Here is a 27,367-nt window from a genome sequence, read left to right as displayed (position 1 = left end):
TGACATTTTGAAAAATAACAGTTCTTCAGTTGCTGGTCCAGAGCCTTAACTGAGTCAGGAAGTTATTCAAAATAATTGATGGGTCCACTCAAGTATCAATAAGTAGGTTTTTTTGACTACTTTATTTTGAGTGCATGCATTTGATGAAAATAGACATTACATGACATGTACCTATAGGCGATAAAGACAAATAAATGATAGCAACAGAAATGTTGGTGCCTCAGCTTCCTCCCACAGTGCAAAGACATCCCTGTCAGTTTAACTAGTCATTCTGAATTGAGTGTAACTATATTAGCCCTATGATGGACTGGAAGACTGTGAAGGGTATATGCTGCCTCTCATCTCATAAGAGTTGGAATTGCCTCCAGCACCCTCACCATCCTATCCTTGGATAAGCAGTTGGATGGAAAAGTACAATAAACACAAACACTGATTATCAGCAACATTGTTACTATGAACCAGATATTTTTAGTCACTGCATTTCAGGGCTCAAAAACACATGTTTGCTCACCTAAATGAAGCCAAATGAATTTTAAATCCACTTCCAAGTGTAACATTCTGAAGCCAAAGTCTAACTTTTGTTCAATATATTTTGTGTGCGTGTGTGTGTGTGTGTGTGTGTGTGTAAGCAACTTTGAGCATCAACATCATGGGATAAATCCTAGTTTAAAAAGTGAAATTGCACTAGTTTAATGTCTGTGATGTAGAGCAGGGATGTCAAATGATTTTATATAAGAAAAAGGAAAAGAATTAAAAGTACACCTCACTTTTTCCACATAATAAAGAAATGCTGCTGTAGTAAATGAAAGAAATCTCTCTAGATGATTCTTTGGGCCTAAATGGTAAGAAATAAAGGTGTAAAATACATAAATTTATAACGTAATCATTTTGGTGTAGTGTGAATTGCCATGGGAGAAGAAAAGCTCTAAAATACAGTTAAAAATCTCACATTTTCCAAAGCCATTTAATGGGCTGGATTAGAGTCTTTGTTGGGCTGATTCTGGCCCCCAGGCCTTATGTTTGACACCCCTGAAGTGAAACAAGCATTGCTATCCTGATGTTTTATGTGTTTTCTAATAATAACTAGAGGAAATTTTGGGTCATCTTTCTCAGGTCATATTACCATGTGGGACAGATGGGTGCATATGGCTTCTACTAACTACATTTTGATAGGTTCATCTTCTAGCTTTGATTCCTTATGTATACAATTATGTACTTCAATTTGCAGAACTGTTTTACATTTTAAAGTTAGTGTACAGAAATCAGAAGATACGCTGCGGGTCAGGTGGGGATATTTTTCAGAATTCATGTTTTTTTTTTTACATGTTTATGTTATTTATATGAAGTTTGAGCAAAGATACATTTTCCCACTCATCTCGGATGATTTTATTTTAAAATAAGAGGCCATTTTTGAATTTAACTTTTACTTTTTCCACTCAAGATGGTTAAAGTTAAATGAACAAAATCATCTTTAAGTAGGAGAACTTTGTTGTTCAATCCAATGTCCCTTTTCTGGCAACTTTCATCACTGAAAGCAAAGCTGGAAACAAGGTTTCAACAGTTTTCAAAAAATGAAAACAAACAAAACTAAACCGCTCGCGCAATTATACAACATGCAGACACAACCTAACAATTACAACAAAAGCAAATACATAAGTGTGCTTTGGGTTGTAGCCTACTTATGGTAGGTACACCTTTTATGTCAAATCAGAGGAGACTGGTCAGCATGCTTGTAATGAATTCTGCTTGGTTTGAATGGAGCACTGCGGGCTTGTAGGACACAGATTATATTTGGCACAAATGACTGTGATCAAGAAGGAGGGTTTAAAAGGCATGGAGTCACGGTATGGATCAGCTTCACAGTTAATCTGCAAATAAATCACATTACAGGGAATTACACTCGAGTGTAGCTGGGAGGAAAGCAGAAAAAGAAAAGACAGTAATGAAAGTACATCACCTGAGAAAAGGATCTAAAGAACAAGCGAGTATATGAGATTCCTGAGAGAGACGTGTCATTAGGCTGTTGCATTAGATTCTGATGATAAGCCTAAGAAAAAAAAGGCAGATAACACGAAGACATGTAAACTTGATCTCATCCTTAAAAACAGACACTAAAGCCTGACAATGGATCCTCACCTGCAGCGCTACCTGCAGTGCAGTATACTGCACCCACACCTCCTGTTGCTGTGCTGCTGACAGCGGAAACCCTCCACCTCTGCCTGCCTTTTCTGACACTGTGAGGTAGTGAGTCCACACACATTCACCCACAGCATTCACGGTCTTACTTTGAGACGAAACTGCAGAGATAAATATACATAATATTACTAACAAAAGCAAAATGTATTTTTTGTGTAGTAAATGAACAAGAGGAAAGTGAATCTCTCTTACTGTCAGGCAGAAGCAGGTGGAGGATATCTTTAGCAACAAGGAAACCAGCTGCACCATAATTAATGGCTCTGTTTACAGAAGAAGTCCAATGCTGGAATTATTTGAAAAATACAATGGAAGGCATTTAATAGTTATTGAGTGAGTGTATGTGTTACCTAGGATAGGTTGGATGGAAAAGTGGAGGTACAAACATTCCCAAGGGAAAGAGGAGCTTTTTACCAAAGAGAAATGGTGTGACAGACAGTCTAAAAGAAAAGTGAAAAGATTAATGCACACTCCAGATTATTGGCAGCTATCAGCTTTAAGCTGACACTTACATATCAATATCCTCAGGCTCGGTGATCAGGACTTCAATGCGTTTCTTCTGCCGCAGGGATAGAAGCTGGACATAGTTGGAGAAGAAGTTTTGGTTGCTGACTATCATCTGAAATTATAGATATTTGAAGGTCAGTGGTTTGGCTTTATTTCTACACTTTTTAATCCTTATTTTCCAAAACCAGTGATGTCAACATAGTATTTAAAAGTTGAGATTCGTGGTAACAGTTTTACCATTAGTTTAATGTCATTATTGCGGCATTAACAGATTTTCTATATGATAAATAAACATTCAATTAAATTTAGTTTTATTTATATAGCAGCAAATCACAACAACAGTTGCCTCAAGGCGCTTTATATTGTAAGGTAAATACCTTACAATAATACAAAGAAAACAAAGAAAATGCACCTCCACACTGAGGCCTCTATAAGGCTTAACCCCAAATGTAGCATTAAAAAGGCTCCATTTCTTTGGAGACTTGGGTTCAGAGAGGAATTCTTATTCTTGGAGATCTATGTGACGGGGGACACAGTTTCAGCTGCCACAGAGACAGTTTTTGAAATATTTGCAGCTATTCTAAGTCTACATCTACTCCTCATGATCTTTGGATCTCCCTCCACACCTGCTTTAACTATAGGCTATCTCACCTATGTTGGGAAAGTCTTTGAGGGAAATTGTGAGGTCCCTAAATATTATTCAGTGCTTCTAAAACACATGGATAAAGGGCTCACCACCCTGCAACGAGCCTGGGAAACTGACCTTAGTGTAGCGCTTACTGATCAGGAATCTACAGAATATTAAAAAGATGTCCAGGGAACTTAGAACAAGACTAACTTAATTCAAACTACTACACCGAATTTAGTGGTCACCACACAGATTATGCAGGGCGAACCTCATACAGACCCCCGAATGCTGGAAATGTCCGACTGGGGTGCGCACATTGACCCACATGATTTGCAGCTGTCCTAAATCACCAAATTTTTGGACAGAGATTCACAAATTTGTTAAATCCCTTTTTGCCAACACTATTAAATCTAGGGAATCCATCACCCTTCAAAAATCTTCCACCTAATGTTGCCGAACAGGTGCAGACTGCATTGATGTTGGGGCGTAAGATCATTATTTTCCAGTGGAGGGCCCTTTCCACACCACCTGTCACTCTGTGGTATAATAAAACTAAAAACTAATAAAACTAGGGAGGCTGGCTCGACTCTCATACAGGCTACTGAATTAAGTGGCGAATTTTCACCTGAAGTGAGATCCAAACAGATCAAATTAAAACTTAGATGGACATTGGGATCCTAAAGAGTTCTATCTGACAGCACTGAGTGAGATATAGTTTAAGTCCCACATAGATAAATGCCATCAAGACATTAAACCAAGAGGTTTTTGATGTACCTCCGAAAAAAGCAGGTCAAGCTTGGCTTCACTAGAAGGCTCCTTTGTAGTCCATAGTTTTGGAATTGCAGAATCAACCTGCAGAATCGTTTAACAAATATCAAACTTAAAAATCGTTCGTTTCTGAAGAAATTAAAAAAAGAAAACAAATTCTTCACTCGTTACCTTTTCCATGACAAGCTGACGAGATGTCTGATCTGTCCACTCAAACTCATTTAGTTTGGACTTGAAGGAGTGAAAAACACTTTGAATAATCTTCTCTGCCTATTGGAGAGTTAAATGACAGATTATCAGACAGAACCTTTTCTCTCCATTGAATTCATTAGGTCTCAAGATGTCTCCTCACCTCCTTCTGTGCTGTCACTTTACTGAGAAGATGTGTGAGAACTGAATCAAATCCTCTCTCAGTTTCCAGCACACAGTGTTTCCAGCGAGGAGCTTCCTGGTGGAAAGCCAAAATATAAAGATATTACAGTAACCAATCAATTCACAGATCCAGTTTTTCTTTCCTCTGTAGCATATTCGGCTAACCTCTTCAGTGTTACCCAAAGCCATAGAAAAGTTCTTTGCTGTTTCAAAAAATCTGGAGTCCATGGCAGGCATCAGGGTGTGCAGCAGATTGAGGACCATAAAAGTATGAAGGGGAGCGCTGAGTGGAAACAAATGACCCAGCAACAAAGATAAGCATAAAAAAGAGAAAGGATGTGCTTGTCATTTTTATGTCACTTTACAGTACCTGTTGCTCAGTTCGGGCTTGTTCTGCCATTTGATGATGGTGTTGGACATCTGCACAATGTAGGGTAAGTTATGCAGAAGGACATTGTCATCTGCGCTGAGGGGCAGGGGATGGAAAGCAGCCTGGAGGCAGCCCAACCAATCAATAGCAGGGGCTTGTCTCTGTAGGGACATTTCCATATAAAAAATACTGTTATCACATGTATCCAGACAACAGGTACTCAAAGTGTTGTTGTTGTTTTTTAAATTAAATGTATTTATTGTTTAATTTCAGTTTAAGTGTGAGCATGATGATTCTCTGCCTCTATGTGCTCGCTAAGTGATGGACTGGTGACCTCTGCAGGGTATTAAGGTGTTTAGAACATACAAAAACTTGACTCAAGTTAATGTGGACCAAATATCACTAAACACATGCACTATAGCATCCTTACTGTACAGTCCTATTTATGTATTTGTATTTTTTCTAAAATATAGTTGTCATTGTTTTTCTAGTTAATTTGTAGCTACGTTTTACTAACTAATAGTACGTACAGTATAATGGTATCATCTGTAATTGATTTAGGTAAAACTTCTGTCTCTGCAGTATGCACCGACATTGCTTCTATCAGAAGAGCAGCACAGCACAAAGAAACGTAAATCCTTTACCTGTAGCTCTTTGATGGTCATGCGCTGGTAGAGCTGTCCTTTGGACAGGCGAGAGTCCAGGGGTGAAGATGCCACAGCAAGCTGAGAGGACAGAGAGACGAAAGAGCCCACATGGATCAAGCTGCTGCTCTTCGGGGCACCCAGCAGGTTGAGGTATTGCTGACACGAGGCCAAGAAAGGACGTAGAGTCTAGATAAAAGAGACAGGACAAAAGGAAAGGCCTTAGTTGGATGGATAAATGTTTTTGTATTCATTTAAAGACATTTCCTGAATCAACAAGGATACTCAACCTCAGTTTTAGCTCTAGACTTCTCTGTCTTGCTGTTCCATTCAATTGGGATCAACAAATCAGGTTGATCAATCTGTTGGCAAAGAGGAGACTTGATTTAAAGCAAAAAACACAAAGCTTACATTGCTCTGGCAGCTCTCAGAGCAGCAAAACCTAAATCATCTTAATTCATACTAGCCTGTATGTATTTTTTGTTAATCCCACGTGCTGCTTCATAAGGGTCTTTGCCCACATAGATGTTGAAGAATGGAAAGGTATTGTAGTCTCTCATTAGCAATCCCAAGGTGGTGTTGAAATCAGTCTGATTCCACTGCCCCGATACGGCCCAGCCTCCCAGCTGTGTACGGAGAAGATACAGTGAAACAATATTAGTAGATGAAATTGGGGGGAAAATGTAACCAAACAGTTTGGAGTCTCCTGAACCCAAAGGGGATGTTTTTAAACTGATTGATTCTTCTGGGCAGCAGATATTGAGTGTTAAACAAGCAATCTCTGTCATTTTAGAAGGTGGACTTTGCAAAATTTGGTCAAATTACAAATTGACTAATCATTTTAGATCTTGTAGAACTACAAAGGAGACAATTCGGCTAAACTGTTTGTTTTTCTTTTTGACCTCAACTAAGTTTATGACAGTGATTCATGTAGTTACAGCACCTCCTGTAGGCCAACAGGCATCATTAAAAAACTGGTGATGGTTTCTGTTTGTTTTTTAAAATTTAATGGGATACTGTTCATAATGGTAATTTAAGTAATTAAGTCTTATGAGCACATATGATAACCGATGTAAGCTTAAGTGTGATTTGAAGAGCTTGCTATGTTTGGAATATGAGTATCATACTTTCTTTATGAGTGAGAGGAAGGGGTCCGCGCCAGCAGTTTCTATAGATTTTGTATCCAGACAGGAATTGTAGAATCCTTTAGTCTTCTGCACTGCTGAACTATTCATCCCGCTGTCTGTTTCTGACATACAGATCCGGAAAAAAAAGGAAACTATTTAGATCATTTGTTAAGGTAGCATGAAATGAGGAGTCACACACAAGAGAGGACATTTAAAAAAAATTCCCACTGAATACAGACTCATACCTAAAATCTTCTTGAGATACTGCAGCAACACAGCTTTTCTGCTCAGTGTTTTATCCTCTGTTAGTCCTCCATCTTCCTGCTTTGACTGCACAGACTTTCTTTGGTTTTCTGCATGTAAAGTAAAACCATGACTTCTTTGTCGCCTTTCACTGTCCAGCAAAAGTCTGTCTGATCCACATGTGAACAGAAAGTAATCACAGGGTTGCGTGAAGGGATCAGCAGATGTGGAGAGACGGGCTGAAGCCCACTGACAGGCAGGAGAGAGACACGGAGTAACTGCAGGGAAGAGTGAGACAAAAGTCAGACAAAATGGCAGAATTGTGAATTCATTGTCTCGTATTGGTGTGTTTTTCTGAACTCCTACCAGTGTGGAAATGGTGAGACAGATGGTTGATTAGTCCCACCATGCCAGCAAGTAAGATGCAGCTTAAGAGGAAAAGTAGCCATTTTCGATGTTTCATCCACACTGGTTTTACTCGGTGCTCGATGTTAGAGTATGACATATGCAGTCGCTGTCGGTCAGACTCGAGTTGTTGCAGGATCTGGTGGGGATAATGAGTGAGCAGTTGCAGTAGAGGGGAAGGCTGAACCCTCCCAGGTTCTGGATGCAGCTAAATAGACAGATGTATCTCTCAGGTGCTGTGTCAGATCTTTACTGCCCCCCCTCTATTTCTTAAAGACAAGACTTTTAGATATTATTTTCTTTTGTAACCTGCTTGTCCAGTTTTAGAAAGTCTTTTAGGATACCCTGGACACCATGCCAATATATATCAAGTCTTTGTCTAATAGCCCTCCTGCAATCATCTTGTTAATAGAAAAATTACTGCTTTATCCCTGTGAATTCTCTGACATTTGTTGTGGCTTTAACTATAGAAATGGGAACATACTTTGTTTTGTTTTTTTCAGCAGGCTATTAAGGAAATGGGCTATTTGCTAGGTTGCCTCTTTTATGCTTGAGTGATTTCTCGGCCAATGTTAAGTGACTTAAATAAAAGAAAAAGAAGCATTGCTCTGAAAATGACAGGTACAAGGACTAGAATGAAAATAAATAAAAAAAATAAAAAAAAGAGCAGCCAATGGCCAAAGACAGACCTTCAGAAAGCCTGGAGAACGATTGCTCAAAACCACTATAAATAATTAAAAGGAAGTTTTTCTCCTTGGAAACAAAATATAAAACAAGGAAGAGTGACTCATTTTCGCTAATGTGTGCTAAATTTTAAGTGGTTTTAAAATAACTTTAAAAATACTTGCTTATACCCGTAGACATTCAATAGCGCAGCTGAAGTGATTTTAATTTTTCTACGTAAAAACTACTTTTAACAGTAACAATGCATGATCAAGAGCTACACATGACATGAAATTCATTAGGTGGGCATGTATGTCAACTTAATGAGTTTCATGTAATTTATTTAAGCACAATCTTTTGCACAGAGCAGTTTAAGTCTAATTTGCAGAGACTGCAGACTTCACCCTTTCAAAGTCACATTCTTTAAATATTATATTTCTTAGGCACAGTGACTCGGCCTTGTTTCCAGCAGTTACAACATACACATTAGCCTAAAACAGCTTGGTAACAACATAACCAACTTTGTTATTGAGATCTTACCTCAAGCTCTGTTTCACTCATTCTTGACTTGTGTTTTCCCAGCGTGTTACATCCTCTTTTACATGTCTACCGCCTCCTGTCCCCCCCCCCCCGTCAAATAGCTGTCATCTCAGCTATCTCTTTTCATCAGTCACTTCTCTCCTCATCTGACACTGATAAAAACCACTCTGCAGGCTGCGACTCACTCTTCTCATCAAGCAAATGCTGTGGTTCTTCTAAGCAGACGGGATGTTTTGGGATTTGTGAACTACAGTGACACCATGAATAACTCCTGTGTGTAGTGGTAAAAGCTTTAGAACAAGGCAGGTAGTGGTAAGTTGAGTCTAGTACCTTGCTTATGCTTATTCGTTGCTGCATCGGATTGGAACGGGGTGAATAGTTCTTCCTGGAAAGAACGCTTAAATGCATACGCACACAGGTCTGCTGTCGTCATTATCAGCGCAACATATGGCTGTTTACAACTGATAGAGCAGTCAAACTCTAGCAGTGAACTACATTGAGGGTCTGAGAGAAAACATGCTTCACGGGTATCAGTTGGGTGCAGTGTACCCAGCGATGTGGGTGTATACATTATATTAGCACATAACTGAAATTGAAAGACTGGGACATGGATTTAACATTTCTCTTTATTTTTTGATACAGCCAAAAAGGATGGATAGGACTAGAATAATGTAAGACATTCACACATATCAAACGTATAAAAAGTTATATGAAAGGACAAGGCATCCACATGTAGTACAATAGGATGTAACACAATGCAATGCCTGATGAACGCAGCCATGAAGGCATTATGGTAGAGTTTATATCACATGGTGATGACAAAGGCAGGGCCACAAAGGTGGAGTAGTCGGTGGAAACACAGGACATAATACTAGAGGAAATTCCACCACTGCTTCCACAGATAGCATGCAATGCTGAATCACTATTGCCATGTTTTGTTAGTCATTCTGGTGATTTACTGCACCAGGCTCAATTGCAAGCGCAAGCAGCAATTTTCTTACCGAGGAATTCATTTCTGTGGCTGCAAACCAGGCTCAATTCAGAAGGAACAATAGGACAGAATAATGGAGAAGGCACAGCGCCAGGTTAAAATGAAACCAAATAAATGTAAGCTTTAATTAGCAAAATACAGAACAGCAAGAAAAGAATAAAATAGTATATAACCGACACGAACAGACTAAACGTACAAAAGTTAAGTAATGGCAAGAATAGTGGTAATCATGGCAACGGGAGAAACTGACCAGAAACTTAGGTCAAACAAACAAACAAACAAACAAACAAACAAAAACCACGCTTGAATGTTACAACATCAAATCCCATGTAACCGTTTTATTGATCTTAAGCTCTAAACAGAAAGATTTGGTCTGTGTTTTTAAACATTGCTACCTAGAACTGAAATGCCTCTACATTTCTATCGCCCTGCTGTCAGGACAGGTTATTTTAGTACTGCTGCGTATGCAACCTTAATACTTAGGAAAAACAGGACCATGATTTATATCATACAAAGCTTATAAGCTAAGAGATAATAATAAATGCACATCAAACACTGGTGTTTTGTTTCTATTTGCTTACAATGACCTTGTGCAGGGGCAATTTTATTTACACATGTGTAAAATGCTCTCAGTATGACTTTGAATAAAATGGCCCCTGCACAGTGAAATTACTTGATAGGTCCCGTTTTCAGCCATACAGCTGATAGTTAAAAGTAACTCGGTTTTTGATTGTGAGATCCCCAGGATGGAGTCTGTGCTCGGGAAATCTGTGCTCGTTTGTTTGTACGAAATCTCGCCGTCCACAAAGCATGCATCTAAAAATACTTAGCATGGTTCAATCAGCTCTAAACTATTTTGTAGGAGAAAAAAATAAAATAAAATAAAAAAAAAAAAAAGCTGAATTTTGTTCTCATCTTGCCCTTATACAATATCATCGAGTAGCGAGAGCAACAAGAGTTAATTCAATGCATGCCTGTAAAGCATTAAATTCACATCACAAAAAATCAAAGCAATATTCACCATTTTTCTTTTTGCTGTTGCCTTAAAGCCCTACGCGACTTTAAAATGCTATTAGGAGTAGACTAGCTGATATGAAGTACTTTCTAGGCAGGAAAGCGTCATTAATCATGCCTGGCTGTGTAACAACTACCGAAATCTAAAAGATGTACTCTACTCTCAGGCAACGAGGATGGTGACATCTGCATGACTGTCAATTTGGAGGTTTCTTACACTCCTCGGTCTCAGGCACAAAAAGCATAGTTAAAATGCTCAAAGAGAAAGAATACAGCCAGTGGAACCAGTTTATGATGCTACTACCAACATCTAGGCAAGAAACAGAGAAAGGCAACTTTATATTTATCAGACTGTTCTTTTGACCCAACTGTTCTTGTGCAAGTTCTGCTGGTAATTTTTAGCGTAAACATATAATTGGCACCCAAAAAAAAAAAGAAAAGAAAAAAAAAAAGGCTCTAGTAACAAAGAAGGCGAGATGGGCGATTGGAGAATAGGAGATGTGGAATAAAACCAATTTCGGTGCAGTACATTACCTCTGCACTGAATAAAGTGAACAAAGACGAAGGAAACACTACACTTTATCTGCATGCAAACATACATATTCACGCTGAACATTCACCCACACACCTGCGCACATATACTGAACAAAGCCCTGTCGCAAAGGCAAAAAATCTGCAGCTGGGTGAATCCTGTGCTTTTGGTTCATTGTTACACTGAGTGATGTTGCTTTAGCCAATCAGTGCGCGGCCTGCTTGGCTCGTTGGGTGTGGCACTTCATACACAGGATCTTGCCATCCAGAGGATAGCAGCCATTTTCATCTGCTTCTATGGAGAGAGGGCGAGCACAGTCCTGCAGAGTAATTGAAATATTGATTATCAGAAGCTGAAACACCCTGTGACACACATAAAAAACAACAACAAAAAAAACCCCAAACAAAAACAACTATGTATAGGTCTTACCTCACAGCGGTAACACTTGAGGTGGAAGTTCTTGTCAAGAGCTACCACTCTGACCGTCTCCTCGCTGCCCGGGGCTGGAATAATGGGTTCATTACAGCTCACACACATAGGGGAGAAACGCCTACGAGAAGGGAGGTGGATTTGAGTTAATTACCTCAGTTGAACTCTTATGCATTCACACCCCTAGCTGAGGAAACACTGAAACAATCAGTGAAATTCCACTGAGATGTAATAAAGTGTGTTGCTTCTGGGCCTGGCAACAAGTTGCAGCAAAGTTTAGTTGGCTTTGTCAAACACATTTTGAGTGAGCTCTAAACAAAGTTTTAAGCAATCTGATCAAAATGAGAAAGAGGTTTTAAAGTGTTCTTTCCTCTAGCATAAACTATCTCACTGATCATTTAGATGGGTACAAATACTGGAATCCAAAATTAACTGTTGGTTTTAACCACACATCCTTGTTCTGACAATGTTTGCAAGAAGAACTGCACCACATGATCACTTCTCATAAGGAATTAACGGAAATATATTATTTTTTTATGTGGAAATCCATAGTGACCTGTGGTAATCCTGGACACAGTAGGGGTTGTTGTTGTCATCAGTGATAAAGGGTGCCCCCTCAAGTACACAAGAGCAGGTGCTGCAGCGGAAACAGTGGGCATGGAAACACTGTCCAACTGCCTTCAACACACGGTCTGTGATCTTCTCCCCACATCGAGAACACACAGCCAGGGAGCTCTGAGGAGCAACAGCATGGATGTGAGGAGAATGGAGGTGAGAAACTAGTTAAACGTGCACCTTATATACTCAATTCAGCAAGAATATAAGAAGAATAAATGTCTGCATCTCCTCACCACGTAGCAGTCCTCACACTGTGGTGAACCATCCCTGTCATAGAACTGCATGCCCTGCAGGGGGCGGTGACAGGTCATGCAACAGAAGCAGGTGGAGTGGAAGAGTTTATCCATGGCCCTCACTGCTGGCTGAGTACGGGAGAGAGCCTCACCACATTTTCCACAAACCTCTGAAGAAAAGAGAAAGATACACAAACAACTTTATGAACAAGCAAATTCTCCGTCTCTTTACTCAGCTCTGGTACAACAGTGTAATAAACACAGATGGGAAACTTGTAGTTTTATGCATTTGTTTGGTTTGTGTAAACTGTTCTGCACAGTCAATATGTTATCCCAAAGATGCAGCTTATTTTTTAGGGTCATAGATGTAACACTGGAGAGACAAAAACTGACCACATTTAAATTGTAGATCACAAAGGATAAACTGTGAATATATTTTGATGTCCATAAAAATCTGCATTTTGCAACCAGTCAGCAAACTGAAAGGTGAATAATTTCTTATGTCTGCTGAATATTTGCAGTTTGGGACATTAATATTTCATTGGTAATATTTTTTTCTGCATTCATTTCACTAAGATTATCAACAATCAAAAAGTTAAACCATTACTTTTGTTAATGCCTCTCCCATGCCACCAACTCAAGTTTTTCCAAACGAGCAGCTACTTAATGACTGTAATTAACAACAATGAGATTCAAAATTCAGCCACATCAGTGCACTCTCTGGAGATAATTATAATAAATTATTTTCTAATTAAATCAGAAAGATGCAAAATACGAGTGAAATAAAAGTGTGTTTTGATTTGAAGTTTCGTGTCTGCACCTGTAGGAGGGGAGGTGATGAGAGGTGGGTTCGCGTCCATGTTTCTAATGAAGTCCTTGGTCATCCTCTCCAGCTCCTCCACTTCTTTCATGTTCAGAGGAACACCTCCACCTGCACTAGGAACTGGGCCCGGGGGTGAGGGCTGCCACAGAAGAGGAAGAAGCCATAAGTGCATATGTATAATTTTTTTAAGGCATGTTATAGTTTCATACGCGTCTTATAGAGGATTTTGTTATTTATAACTGTACCTTTGAAAACACTGTGCATGTCCAGCATTCCTATCTACTGACAATCAATTATCTGTACTTCCTGTGACTTTCCACAGTACATGCAAAGCAAAAAGCAGAAACATACCGTCGATGCAGGGGTAGTTTTCATTGGCTGGTTAAAGGAGGAAGGCGGAGATGCCATCGTTTTGGGTTGAGGAGGTGGCACAGCAGAAGGAGTGTTTTGGTTTGCGTTCATCTGACTGGCAAAGGGAGAACTCTTTACGTGATTAGCAGCCGGTGCAGTGGCCATGTTATTTGGTGGAGCAGGAGGTGCAGGCGGAGCCGCCGGAGGTGGAGGGAAAGAGCAAGTAGCTATGGGAGGGGAAGGCTTAGGTGCACTGCTGGCAGCGGTGGGTGTCTGGTTCAGGTTCAGGTTGATTTTTTGCGCCAGAGAAGCCGATGATGTCGTCGTTCTTCCTCCGAATCCAGACTTGGGAGCCACGGCCGGCGCTTTAGCGAAAGACTGAGCGGCAGAGTTTGGCGCAGCGTTGTGATTGCCCTGTCGGTTCGTTCTGGCTTTGAGTTCTTCTGCCCAGGGCGCAGGAGGAGGGCGATCGCCCATCTCGGGAGGTGGGAGGAAGGAAAGGGCTGGTTTGGGAGCGGTTGGAGGAGCTGAGACCTTGGGTGCTGATGAATACTGGCTTGGTATCTGTGGGTGAAATAACATTAAACAAAAGATTATCATGATGGAAAAGCAAAGAAAAGAAAAAAAACAACAACGCTAATTTCACGTAGAAAATGGAGTTTTTCTGATTTACCATGAACTATAATTGAATTGAGGGAAGTTAATATTCCCTGCATGGTGAAATGCTACAAGCAGACACTATCATAATACTGAATGAGGTACTTTGATTAAAGTAAACACTGGAGGCGCTCCAAAGTTTGAGCTTATCAGAAGTGCTTCGTCTTTCTGACATTTATTTTGCAGGTTTTGAGCCAGCATTATTCTGCCTTGATCCAGTACCTCCCTGTTGGATTAAAAACACTCTCCATTTATGGCCCTCTCACTGGGTCCCTGGCAGCACACTCTGGCTTCATCACACTCTCATGCTCTCCACTCACTTCTGCGTGCATCACTCTGCCTCTCTGCAAGTGTCTCTTCTCTCAGTGTGAATCACCGGCTATCTCACTTTTTGTTTTCTCTTTCAGTCTGGTGCACCGTGCGAACAGTTCACTACTAATTGACTTCTTTCCACCTGAACAGACGAAGGGAGACTAATGAAACCGACCTGGTATGTCCCCAAACTATTTCTCCTGACCCATGTAGCATTACCTTTTTCTCTTCTCCACAGGAGTCAGTTTGTTTTTCTACAGCTGGCTTCCTCTGAGTCTTGTCATTTTGCTACTCATCTGGTTGTTTGCTCTGTAGGCAACCTCTGTTTACACTTGCCTTTTAAATCCATTTCAGGGATCTAAACACAAGTAAACAACCAAGACGTATTGCCATTTCCACCCGTTAGTACTTTGTTAATGTCAACATCTCGCTCAGAGGGTAAAATAGATCAGCACACACTATATAAGGGTGAAGACAAGCTACAACACCACCATGTCCCCCATTATTGTTCTTGTTTCTCTTACGTCTGTCGGGGACACATCTATATTTACACTACAAAAGAAATATGGTCAAATGTGTCCCAGTGCACCTGACCAAGGAGTTTCATGGCAGTTGTTTACACTTATATTCACTGCTATCCACTAAATGCATTTTGAAAACCAAAATGTTTAAACTGTAGTCTTTATTTTCATGTGCATTATACCTTGGGGTGGAAAGGTCCCTTGGTCTCCATCTCAGACAACATGCCAGTCAGAGAGTTGAGCTGTTTATCAAAACTTGTCTGCTTCTCCGTGAATCTCTGGTGGCGGAAGAATGGAGATCACAGAAATAAAGTTAATATACACAATTTGGGGAATCACGATGAAGCAAAAAGGATGGATGGATGAGCGAGGAGCAGAAATGTAGCTGAAGAGGTTACTTTGTTACAGACTATAAATACACAGCAAAAACATTAAATATGGATACTTAAAAAAAAAACTAATGTGACCAAAGTGGGTACAATATGCAGCGCTTGAACAATTACTGATGTGACAAAACACAAAAATGAAAGAACGATGACAAACAAGCTTAAAAAGGTGATTATAATGATGATAAAAGCTTGCTGTGTTAATATTTCTGGTTAGATGAAAGAGAATATTGTATTTTCAGTTACTTATCTGGCTGTTTGCAGATTATCATTTAGCACAGACTCAATGCTGATACAAACATGAGGTTTAAATCATATTTATATTATTTTACAGCCATTTTTTAGCACTTCCAAAAAGAATAATAAAAATAATTCATCTTTATGTTGCTCTTGTAGTCCAACAATCAAACTGGAACTAATGAAAGCCTACAATACACATCTCCACAATAAACCTCATAACACACTGCATGCCTAAGAAGTATTTTAGTGACGTAAATTGGCAATAATCCTGTTAGACGAATGAAAGTGGGTGATTTACCCCGGACTAATGCTAATATAATTTGTGGGAAAAATCTCAAAAGACAGCATTTCCTGCCAACAGTCAGTCCACAGACTCAATATGGTCACACAAAAATGTCCTAAATAATTATCCAATTATATTTAAATGCAGTTAGGAAGGAAGCAGTGTGCAGGAGGATGAAGACACCACTGTGACTCACCTGTGGGGTCCCCGAAGAACTGAAAGCATTGGTACTGGAGGCAGGGAGAGGTGGAGGAGGAGGGGGAGGAGGGGGAGAGGGACAGGTGGGTGGACAGCGGCTCTCCTCCGGGGGAGCTGGGAGGGGCAGGTCATCTGCCACTGGAGGTGGAGCGGGGAACGCGGGAGGGGGAGCATCAGAGGCAGTGGGAATGGTGGAGCATTCAGGGGGAGGGGCTGGCAAATCATCATCCAGTGGAGGAGGAGGGGGTGGGAAGTCTGACAAAAACGAGGAGGGATGATTGGTTAAAAGCATTCACAAAAATAACGTCCAAGTATTCAATTTAACACAAAACAGGACAACAAAGCATCAAAACTGTCTGGAATATTTGGCCACTTTGAGATCTGCTGGTTGGCTGTTGCACTGATGCCTGGTAGGTATCCTGTTTTTTTGATAAAACAAGAAACATGTTTAGATTAGCAAAAGACTCTTGGTTCAATCGCAGGAGGAGACAAACTCTTTGGGTGCGTGTCAGGAAGGGTATTCGACATAAATAAATAAAACATTTGGAGATACTTGTGTGGTGACCTCTTGTGAATAAAGATGCAGCTGAAAGTGGCTTTAAATGCGTTTTTGGCATCTTAACACAACCAAATGCATTTCCTACCTTGTAGGAAATACATTGCATTTAAATCCTTACAACCTTTAATTTGAACTGTCTGATTGTTTACATTTATAGAAGTGTAATTGTGCACAGCTCTAAAAGTAAAAACGAAATTTCCCAACAAAAGCAAGATCGCCCAGACTATCTGCATATTTCAGAAGAACCCTTAAAAGGCAGGCGTTAAGAGCACAGTAATGTAATGTGCTGGAGAGACAGACAGCACCACAGCCATCCTGTACTCAACTGTGAAGCTCTGCATGCTCTAGCATAAGAAGCAGCAGTGGACGGGATAGGGAATGGGGGCTTTTTTCAGTGGATACAACTTAATACAGACAAAAATAAATGTAAATACCATAACAGAGTGAAGGGGGCGGTGGAGGCAGGTCTCCAACTCGGCCAATAACACCTGTGCCTACTGGTGTTGGTGATGGAGCTGAGGGAGGTGTCTGACTTTTGGGTCGTGGGGGGGCCACAGAAGCAAACTTCTTTGGCTGGTTGTAGAAGGAAGGGGTGGTGACTTTGAAGTTCAGAGAGGATGTCACCATGAATGGCTTGTTGCTGTTGGAGTCCTCCATTTTCTGTATTTATCTGAGGATGACAACAGGGAACACAATGAGGGGGTACCGTACAGGAAATGTAATTTTTTTGTTTTAAACAGAGAAACATGAAACAAGCTGCAGTGACGATCAAAGAGCTACAGCCTCAGAATTCCTACTGTTACAATCCACATGATAAAAGCAACGTTAATCAGCTGACTGAACTCAAAGGGCTTGCATTCCTTGGCAGCAGATGCACGTCCTGCATTTTTGCATTAGTGGTGATGACACATCAGTGAAACGCTTGGCCTGACACAGTTGCAAATCAAAGCCCAATTATAATCCGCTTTAGACATTTTAATTACTCAACACTGATTTTTTTTAATTTTATTTTTTTACAAAAATATGCTTAATTGTTGTCACCTGTGTTTCAATTAAAACTGAAGCTGGTCTGAGCTTTACAAGTTAAAACACGTTGTGGATGGTGGTGGGGCAGTTGCAAAAACAAGCGGGGTGGCATCTAGGCGCAGAGATCAACAACAATGGTTATCACAATTGAAGTGAGTGTTATCACATAGTGAAAATATTCCACAACTTTGCCCTTTTTTACAGACATTGTTGTGTCAGTGTGTTAGCCTTTTCATACAGAATTTCTCCAGATTCTGTGACACTTTGAATGAATGAAATTCCCAAATTCTTTAAATTTTTGTTTTACATTATTTCAAACCTCATCTGTTTTCCAACTAGTAATACTTTAATTTTAACATTTGATGTTTCCTTTGTAAATTTTGGAATTAAATATAACTTAAAATGTGTTTTCCCCCCCCCTAGAACACCAAAGATAAACCATACTTTTTACACATTTTAATTACATGACCAGAAATAGCAATAACATGCACTGAATTCTAGTAGTAATTCTTAGTAAGGTTCTTTGCCTTTACAATATGCTGACCAATCTTGCTTACTTATATTTTCAACACAGGGTCCCATTGGGAGCCAGAAAAAAAAAGCCTGAATTATATATGCAAATTAATTAATTTAGGTTACATTTTTCCACAGCACTTTTTTTTTAATTTTTTTAAATGAAATAGGATGCATGACAAGTATTTTGCATTAACGGAAAATCAGCATACTCTTAAATGAGCATCTACTGGGTACCATCTCTATCCCTGAAGTCCAAGTAAAAATAACTGACCTTTATTGTGGCATCTCAAAAAATTTAGTTGGACCATTTCTGGTTTTAGTGAAATAGCAGTAAAGAAGAAAATAACCCATAAGCATTCTGCAAAACCAACAGTACTCTTTAAACAAAAAGGCTTTGGCAAATAGTCTACAGTGGAATGAGAAAGCACGAGAGAGCCAAGTGTGTGAAAATGTCCTGAGGCCATGCATACAGAGCTGACAGACACAGTGGCACTCCCCGATGTCAGAGATAATTTACAATAAGCAACACATGGTTGTTTACAGTGGTATAAAACGCAGCAAGTGCATGTTTTTCAGAGTGCGGCCACTTTGCTCAAAGTGCGATGGCAGCTATCGTAACATTTTTATGTAACGCTGAGCTCAAATATTTACTTCACATATGCTGGTGGATAAACAAACATTGACGTAAGTCCTGTGTCTCCACCGAGATTCCTCGCCAAGTCTGCAAATATTTCCCTGAAGGCCACCGGCCCCAGACATGACCTTTAGTCAAAAGCATGGTTGTTCCAACATAATCGTCCACGCACACAAATCCAACCCTGCATCCGATCTGTCTTAACTCACACACTGTTGCCATTTAACAGTTTTATTCTGAAGCTTTAAAATACATAAAAATAATGATCTGAACTGTGGCAAAAGTTGAACAACCGGTCCTTGGACGACTTCTCCAGATATGGTATCGCCTTAAAGCCATGAAGTCATAACATTTGACAGAGTGAGTTGCACATGGAAACAATTAGATAAAGTGAAGGCAACGAGCAATATGTAATTTGCTGTGTCATTTAATCTTACTTGGCACTTTTTGGGTTCATAAATGTCACGGAAGCGATGTGTCCTACATATTTAGATTATATTTGAGGAGGGTGGACAGGCACGTGTCTTCAACTGCAATCCGAGAAGGTGGAGTTGGAGTTCAAACATGGAAATACACAAACAATATAAAAGATTGATCAAGCTTCCAGGTCTGATGGAAGTCCCTTAAACCTGTCTTCTTTTTAAAGGCCAGCAGGGGGCAACTCCTCTGGGTACAAGCAGAGCACAGCTGTCTTGCTCTGTGACCTCAGTAATACTTTCCTTATGGGTTTATGGGCTCAACTGCTTGTTTCAGGTCACACTGAATAAAACATGTCATCCAGTCCACTGTAGGAGTGAGAAAGGGGGTTTCTGAGGGCATGCAGGGCAATTCATGTTCACCAAGCTCTCCTTTCAAAATAGCAAAGTATCTAAAGGTTTCATAAGAGGACTTCATTAACCGATGAGTGATGTCATGGTGGCTACGTCCATTTACACAGTCTATGTTAGAAAATTAGGGGAATTATGCCACAGCAGCAATGCTCAGTATGGAAACACAGGAAAGAACTGCTAAGATAGGTTGCCAAATATTCTTGGGTGGTCATTAATAAGCCTGTGGGGCTCAGAGAAGTAAAGTTTATGTGTGGGGAAACACTGAGAGGAGTGCAAAACAGTTTTCTCAGTCGCTTGCAGTTTAATAACAATCCAGTAAATGTGCATCAATTATAAGCTTGCTGTACTGAAGGCAGTTCCTACAAAAGTTATGTTTTTACAACTGATCCGACAAAGCAAAGCAGTGTGTACTGATACAGCTTTCTTTGGTTCAACATTTCTATTACTGCAGAGGAGCTGCTGTGCATGGTTTTTCCTTAAAAAGGAAATAAATTCCTAGTAAGTTAATAATGTTGCCAAGGTTCTTTTGATAGAGATGATGACAGACTGCCATGGAAATATTATCGAAAATATTTTGCTATCATAGCACTGAAATGGACTCCTTAAAGCAGAGACGTACTTTTAGAGGCAAAGATGCAGTAACTTTTAAATAAAACATCAAGAAAATACTTTGCATTTTGGTTAAAATGTAGACTATTAGTTGTTGTTATGGAAAAAAACAAGAGTTATCATATATGCTTTCCAAAAAAAAAGAGATGGGGTTTGATACAGGCTTTTAAACTTTTATGTAGACAGAGCCGAAAGGATGGTAAAAACTAAACCAAACAGGAATAACAGTGAGCATTTCATCCTCATTCCTTTTTGTTGAGACACAGACAACGCTTCATGTTCTGACAAGACACGAAAACCCTCACAGCTCCTCCTGGTGCTCATGATTTACTAGCTTCTTTGATGAGACGGCAGTACTTCTGCTTTCAGGGTCAGCTTCCTCCAGCGCAAGATTTATTGATGGTAAACAATTCTAACCATATATGTCCAAACCAACGGTGTTAAAACTTTCACACAAGTGTCAGCTGCTCCACTGCGTCATGACATAGTCTAAGGCATCCTTTTTTGAATCATAGATTGATGTGAAAGTACCACATTAACCGCACAGGGTCATGATTCATGCTTTGAGCATATTTTCCGTGCATTATTGAATACCAGTAAAAAGTTGTGAGCAACAGATTTCCTTTTTACAACACAAAGTTTCATGAGATGAATAATCGCTGCAGCAGAGATCCTGCTTGATGTATCTAGCTTTTACCATTTCGGTCATTACATTTTTTTTTTGTAACTTAAGCCCCCTTTTCACTTAAAATTTGATACGAGACACGATGATGATTCATGTGTCAAAGGTATTTTCTAAAGGAAAATCTGAATAGCCACCCATCCTACATATTGATATGACCCTTAAACATTTATGTAAAATGGACGCTCTGTTACTTGTCGTTTTTAACAAACAATTGAGACAGCAGTCTGTAGCGTTCATTGGAATAACCAGTAATTGACAACTATTCATCTACCACAATAAAATCAAATAAATAAACAAACATCTATGATGAGTTTGCAGTTTCGATCCCTCGACATTTCAACCCTCATTGCTTAACAGCCTGTACTCTGTATCACATCTCTTTGCTCATTATCTGTTACACAGACTGGCACATACGCGACTGATAAATAGCCTCTTAAGCTGTTTATAGCCAGATACCTTTTATCAACCTCTTTGGTGTTAAGGGACAAGAGATCAGAGGTCACCATAATTGTAAATGATTGTATTATCCTGATAAATGTAAAAGATTAACAGAGTGTCTGATATTACACGGGTACTGTAACGCTGAAGTTACAGTAACTAATACCAATACAGTAATACGCATTACAATAAATTATGTTTACTAAATGAGATTCTATACCAGCCAGTCTTCCAGATACGTAATAATTTAGTGGCGCATGTGTTTGCATGAGTGTGCAAAGGTTTGATTAGAACTTGCAAAAGCAAAAGAAATAAAAAAATGCATCTATCCCCATATAAATAAGTACCTGCACCCATGTTTGTTTGTTTTTTAAATTAAGAAGCCATGTCATTGTGGCATTTGAAAATGCAATTTCCTCAGAATGTCTTAGATAGCTCACTGCCCACCAGTTAAAACCAACTGGCCCAACATATGATAAAGCTTAATAGTGCCGCAGAAATTTAGCATTAGAGGGAAATTCTCTGTAGGTGGATTCAAGTACCCAAACTGCTATAGTTACCCTTTTATGATGACTTCTTTGGTAAACCCCATTAGCCAAGATGGTGGCTTTCTTCAAAGTGGCTGTCAACAAAGTCTGTTTTTGGATAAGGGAAATTAAACTTGGCTTTTTGAATCATCTTCATGTCAAATCATACACATCACAATATCTGCTTCAGCCACACTCCTGGATGAAGCCCTTACACTACTCACTGGTTACCCAGTTCTCATCTGTGCCTCCCAAAGAGTCTTGTTCATGGTGACTCAGGATTTAGAGCAGGCTGTCTACTATTCAAAACTTCAGTGGTTTGATTCTCGGCTCCTTCGTCTGTATGTTGGAGAGTCCTTGTGCAAGATACTGCACCCTAAAATTAAGGCTCATGCGTTTCATAATCTTAACTTGTGCTAGGTAATTATGACAGTGTCACTCTAGTTTTAACAGCTCAACACTTCTGTACCTTTCAGCTCTGCTCAACTTTATATTGAAAGAAATGTGTTAACAGCCGATTTCCCTCAGTTTGCCTTTTCTCCTTTACCTTCCTCTCGCTTCTTCTTTGCTTATAGTGCACACTAGAGTCACCTAGACAGAATAAATTAGTTTAACTGTAAAGTAGAATCTGAGCATGATGTGGTGTAAACCATTTTGTTTCATTTGTAAAGAGGTGAAAGTGGCATCAGAGGGGCTCCACTACTCGCTGCAGGAATGGGAGAATAAGACTACTCAAAGAGTGTTCAGCCTTTTGGAAAAATAGCTGGCTACTTATTAACCTACTATCAAGACCTACTTCATGTTGAAAGTAGTGGCCACAACAGACTCTAAACAGAACACTTAGCTCCATGTGGCTTTCTAAAATGAGTGCCTTCTTAAAAAGGGAGGCTATGAGGTCGCCCTTTAGTTACAGTTTCTAAATCAACAATAGTCCTCTTAATTATTCAAACAGTGATGATAAGCTAGCGTTAGGTTTCATATGTTCCTCGATGCAGTCTTGGGGGATTCAAGGCGGTGAGATCACCACACACTCAGGTCCAGATGCCCTGCTGCAAATCTTGAAACCTGATCCTTGAGATGAGAGAGACCCTCAGCTGAGGAACATTTCTGGCACACCAACTCAATGACATCACCCCCCCCCCCTCCCCTTTCCCCCATTTTCTGCTTTCCCCTAATCACCATTTCCTTCTATGCATCTTTGCAGTGTTTTTTTCTCTTTTAACAAGACATGGATTTCTTTGCTTGCCCTCATAATCCAATGTATGTATTAATCTTCTGTAAAGGAGCACAGCTATAGATTTGTATCTCATAGTCTTTTCTGAAAATCACAGTACAAGTGGTGGGTGAGAAACCCCGGTTGCGGTTTCTTACCAGCCACTTGAACTGAATGACATCACTTGAGGACGCACTTAGTCATTTCTACATTACAGCTGTGATGAAGGATGGCATCGTGCAGGCCGAGCATAGATCACACATGGTGCTCTTTAGCTTTTGAACTTTGTATAAACGCCACATGGCTGGACAGCTTTAACAGAGTAGAAAACCGGCACAGTTGGTTTTGATTCCTTCATACCAGGTTAAGTGTAAACAGCCTAATTACCTGAAGGATATAGAAACCAGTAGGGTTATTGCACTCATCAGCTTGGCTGCAGGCTCAATGCCTTAGAAAACTGGGATACTTCTTCAAGACGATAAAATAAAGACCTTAGGCACAGCATGAAATAATATTTAAAACTGTAAAACCAGGGCATTTTGTGGCATGCCTTCGGTTATCGCTGCTTTTTGTCCTGGACAAAGTTTAACACGAACAAGCTGTCTCTGAAAGCAGCAACTATGTGGCTTTTAAGGAAAACTTTATTCCACTTTTGACGAGGATGGCTTTGAACTTAGCAGTGGCCTGTTGGTTTATGGTTATAGAGGAACTAAATTTAGTTAATATACTGTGCTCCAGCTTTGAAAAAGGAAGCACTGAAACACGATGCCTAATTAAACAAGTCTATGTCCTAATGCTACTGAAAGAAAACAAAAACACCCACAGTATGTGGATACTGTTTTCTTACAAGTGACATAACCACCATGCCCACATGAGATGAGTAAAAACAACACGAAACAAAAAAAAACAAAACTGCTGTAGTCTCATTTTTTAAGCCAAAACAACACTAGGAATATTAAAGAACAGCTATCCCAAAGAAAACCTAACAGTACTTCCAGTATTTCCTCCCTGGTTAGACACATTATCTGTGACTACTGTGTTGTTCATGAAACTCTCTATTGTTCTGATGTTAATAGCACACCCGGTTTCTGGGAAAGCGTGTCTGGGCCACGGGTCACTAATGCGGGGGACAAACAACTCTTTTGAGTCCAGTCTTACAGGTCACTGGACGTGCACTGAGCAACAGTGCTGTGTTCTGACGCAGCTGGATGAGTGATGGAAACATTTCAAAACTGGTCACATCATCATCCACTGGATTATCATGTCAGACACTTACACCACCAAAAACTCTTTCTTAATGCATTTACATACAGTCTAGTGTTGGCCAAAGAGGAGTCACAAGGAAGTGAGAGACGAAAAAAGTGATTTGAGGCAAAGTGTTCCTCTACAATAACTCGTGCCTTTTGATTCACAGCTCCTACAATTAAGGAGGATTGCTCTTTGCTCGATTTAGTCCTTGTTCTCATATCTTTTAGTTGCCTCACCAACTTACAGAGGCGTCAGAGATCATAATATTCCCAGTCTTTGCAACTGCACCACACAAACCTCAGACCAGAGTGTTCGTACTTTAAGTTGTTCTTAAACACAGCTTAGTTACTGTGGCCTTGGGTTAAGGCTCCTTGAGTCCTCCTAGTCAGAGGAATTTAACATTCTCAGGGTTGCAGAAATCTATGCTAAAAATGGTATATCCATACAAGCCCCAATTTCCTTTAATCCGCTGAGCACTAATCGCATGTTAGTATGCAAAGCTGTACATTTGTCTCCACCACTGCCTGCTGTTATAATTTGCCTGTTAGTGACTGATACTTTCCCTCCATATACCCTACACATTCCTGATATTTTACACCACCGTTGGACACTTGCATTTGTAAAAGCACAAACCAGTGTACAGCCTTATTCCTTTCTAATAGGCAGCTTAGTTGAGCTTAGCTCAACTGATACTAGTGCAGTCCAGCTCTATCGTACTTTGATGAAGCGCAGACATTTTCAGTTTTTGTTGACAGTGTCAGAAAGGTGATGTCTTCTGCTTTATTTTGGGTGTGGTTGTGACAAGAATAGTCAGAAGTGTTCTAAATATTTCATTCACCTCATTATGGCACACAACAATAAAGGTGTCAAACATTTGGCCTGGGGGCCACACACAACTCAGTTTGTTTTGATCACTTAGAATTTAAAAAAAAAAAAAAAGAGAGAGAGAGATCCAACTTCAATTATTATGAAGAAAGATCAACAAAAAAGAAGGTGCTGTGGTAAAATGTGACTTCTGGTATCTGCTCAAAAAAGATTTTCTATATTTAAACTGTTGCAAATGAGTCGTTTCAATATGACTTGGTAACATTAATGATACCAAACCATTTTGAGCCAAGAAGAACATTTTATCACAAGGCAGAAGCTTTAACCAGTTTATGGCAAAGTGACTTACATATTACATTTATTTATCTGGGTAAAAACAGTCATTATTATTTTGTCATAGCTCTTTTGACAGCAGATAACAACAATAAAAAAATATAACATTACAGTTCTATAAAGATATTTAAAGTGGCCACAAAGGACTGGACTGATTACAACGTAGAACAAAAAGTGAGTACAATAACCCAGCGTCTTAAAGATGCTTACAAAACAAGCATTTTTTAAAAATTTTATGCACAACTGCTTCGAAAATTGTGTTGACTACATTATATCACCAATATAACCAAAGGTACTGCACAGAGAAACATCCGAAGTCACTATCTAGCAGATGATCACTTTTTGGCACAGCACTGGGCCCCACCTGCAGGGCCTGAATGCCCTGCAGGAGGGGGAAAACCTGATGTAATGGTTTTACTGGTCCGGCCCACTTCAGATAGTAGGCTAGCTGTGCACCAAAAACTAAAATAAGTGTGACACCCCTGCGCTGAAGAGTTGAAACAGCCATGCTTACAGCCCTAATCAATGGAGTTATAACAGCGAAGTCAAGTTCCACCTACTGGCACAATCAATAGGTTTAACATACTCTATGTACAGTAGTTTGCTGCTCAGTTAGGTTTACATCTGTTGGTCATTACTTTGACAGCTGACAGGCTTGGGTGAGCGGCAGCTAGGGTACTTGAACCAACCATTAGGGCAAAATTAAGGATAACAAATGAAGGTTTTACGCTAAAGCTTGCTAGCGTAGCTAACGACGTGTCCCAATCAGGTTAATATTAACATACACAACGCCATGGCAACGTTAGCCCATCCAGTTTAGCTTTAACACACGTTAACCCCAAAATTAAACCAACAAAAACGTCTTTTTACCGATACTCACCTGCACCGTAGGTCAGCTGTGTGATAACCTGCGTGGCTTAGCATCAGTCACACTAATGGTACTATTAGCTCCGCACACGCCCCTACACTCCCAGGCGACTCATGCTTTGGTCAGTAGGTTTCGCCCCGGTGAAACGCAAACACCACTGCCCCTTTTTTTTGTAACGTTACCACATATGGAAACCAGTTTGTCCCAGTAGCACTGTCATCAAATGTAATAATTGTGCTACCCTGTGAAATAAATAAAAGCATACAGCTGCATGGCTAGCTGCCTAGCTTAAACAACTTTTTTTTTCTTTTTCTTTTTTTTTTTTTAGAAAAGCTGGACTTCCTGCAGGAGCTTCCGCATAGCCATGCCTTATCATCAGTATCATCAGCTGGAGAGTGGATTTGTTCACGTTCAACGCTAAACTGCTAGTCTGACAGAGACACCAGGGAAGCCCCGCACACCACGAGGTGTCTTTCTGCACCATTGTTTTTTTTAACGGTAAAAACCGAACCTTATGACAAATCCACACTGCTTGTCACGCCAACAAAGCTGACATTCCTTCAACACCTCCTTCCGAGTAACGAAAATCTGCCCTAGCATGCTGCTGCAAAAGGACTTTACCTTATTAGGTAACCTGTAAAAATTTGCTCACGTAACTAAAGCATGCCACCACCTCCTTCCATCCTGATCCCAGTCACAAGAGAGACATTTACTTACCCTGTTAGCACAGCTGCACTGTGGATCTCCCTTTTACTTCCCCCCTTTTCCTTTTGTTCTTCTTCCTCCTCTCTGGCTCCTGGGCTGAGTAAGAGTTGTCAGTAATGGCAACTTCTCTTTCTCTCTTCCCCTCTCCAGCTATTAGACCCTCCCCCTTTGCTTTTCAGCCTGGAGAAAGAATGACACCATCCTTCCAAACAAGTTCTTTCTCGTTTGAGTCTGGCTTAGGACTTGTGCATTACTATGTAAACAAAATCTCTCTCTCTCTCTCTCTCTCTCTCTCTCTCTCTC

General features: G+C 40.0%; 3 protein-coding genes across 4 annotated transcripts in view; 1 reads left to right on the top strand and 2 right to left on the bottom strand.

Annotated features, from left to right (window-relative positions):
* On the bottom strand, positions 1 to 8,958 carry kel (Kell metallo-endopeptidase (Kell blood group)). The gene is made up of 18 exons (XM_042222145.1): positions 8,461 to 8,958; positions 7,219 to 7,465; positions 6,855 to 7,130; positions 6,610 to 6,731; positions 5,950 to 6,108; positions 5,773 to 5,844; positions 5,483 to 5,671; positions 4,839 to 4,999; positions 4,634 to 4,751; positions 4,449 to 4,544; positions 4,268 to 4,366; positions 4,103 to 4,180; positions 2,706 to 2,812; positions 2,544 to 2,633; positions 2,389 to 2,456; positions 2,137 to 2,297; positions 1,958 to 2,047; positions 1 to 1,868 (listed from the first exon to the last, which is right to left on the bottom strand). The coding sequence occupies exons 1-18, from the start codon at positions 8,479 to 8,481 to the stop codon at positions 1,722 to 1,724; spliced, it is 2,301 nt and encodes a 766-aa protein (XP_042078079.1). The 5' UTR covers positions 8,482 to 8,958; the 3' UTR covers positions 1 to 1,721.
* Positions 8,959 to 9,068: 110 nt separating this feature from the next.
* zyx (zyxin) lies at positions 9,069 to 27,338 on the bottom strand. 2 transcript variants are annotated; one of them, XM_005925260.3, is made up of 10 exons: positions 27,077 to 27,338; positions 17,042 to 17,277; positions 16,047 to 16,303; positions 15,124 to 15,219; positions 13,452 to 14,015; positions 13,098 to 13,239; positions 12,278 to 12,447; positions 11,983 to 12,161; positions 11,427 to 11,547; positions 9,069 to 11,316 (listed from the first exon to the last, which is right to left on the bottom strand). In XM_005925260.3, the coding sequence occupies exons 2-10, from the start codon at positions 17,262 to 17,264 to the stop codon at positions 11,203 to 11,205; spliced, it is 1,866 nt and encodes a 621-aa protein (XP_005925322.1). In that variant the 5' UTR covers positions 17,265 to 17,277; positions 27,077 to 27,338; the 3' UTR covers positions 9,069 to 11,202. The 2 variants fall into 2 exon arrangements, with proteins under 2 accessions (XP_005925322.1, XP_005925323.1); XM_005925261.3 differs by lacking the exon at positions 27,077 to 27,338 and adding an exon at positions 26,372 to 26,697.
* fam131bb (family with sequence similarity 131 member Bb) overlaps positions 26,747 to 27,367 on the top strand; it is a 34,652-nt gene continuing 34,031 nt past the window's right edge. The window contains exon 1 of the mRNA XM_042222150.1: positions 26,747 to 26,857. The gene's annotated coding sequence lies outside the window, so the exon portion shown is untranslated. The remainder of the gene's footprint in view (positions 26,858 to 27,367) is intronic.

Source organism: Haplochromis burtoni, unplaced genomic scaffold (genome assembly GCF_018398535.1).
Source record: "Haplochromis burtoni strain Fernald_Lab_line unplaced genomic scaffold, NCSU_Asbu1 Contig_80, whole genome shotgun sequence".
Lineage (NCBI taxonomy): Eukaryota > Metazoa > Chordata > Actinopteri > Cichliformes > Cichlidae > Haplochromis > Haplochromis burtoni.
Note: the sequence above shows the minus strand (reverse complement) of the source record. Positions and strands in the feature narration are given on the sequence as shown.

What these genes read in the sequence shown, in the direction of transcription:
- kel (XM_042222145.1), bottom strand. Translation starts at nt 8,481, where the DNA reads ATGAGTGAAACAGAGCTTGAG. An exon ending in AGTCTAGAGCTAAAACTGAG is followed by an intron (nt 5,672 to 5,772) that starts GTTGAGTATCCT and finishes TCTTTTATCTAG; the next exon opens with ACTCTACGTCCTTTCTTGGC. An exon ending in CACTGCAGGTAGCGCTGCAG is followed by an intron (nt 2,048 to 2,136) that starts GTGAGGATCCAT and finishes TTTTTTTCTTAG; the next exon opens with GCTTATCATCAGAATCTAAT.
- zyx (XM_005925260.3), bottom strand. Translation starts at nt 17,264, where the DNA reads ATGGAGGACTCCAACAGCAACAAGCCATTCATGGTGACATCCTCTCTG. An exon ending in AAACTACCCCTGCATCGACG is followed by an intron (nt 13,240 to 13,451) that starts GTATGTTTCTGC and finishes CTTCTGTGGCAG; the next exon opens with CCCTCACCCCCGGGCCCAGT. An exon ending in TCAAGTGTTACCGCTGTGAG is followed by an intron (nt 11,317 to 11,426) that starts GTAAGACCTATA and finishes ATTACTCTGCAG; the next exon opens with GACTGTGCTCGCCCTCTCTC.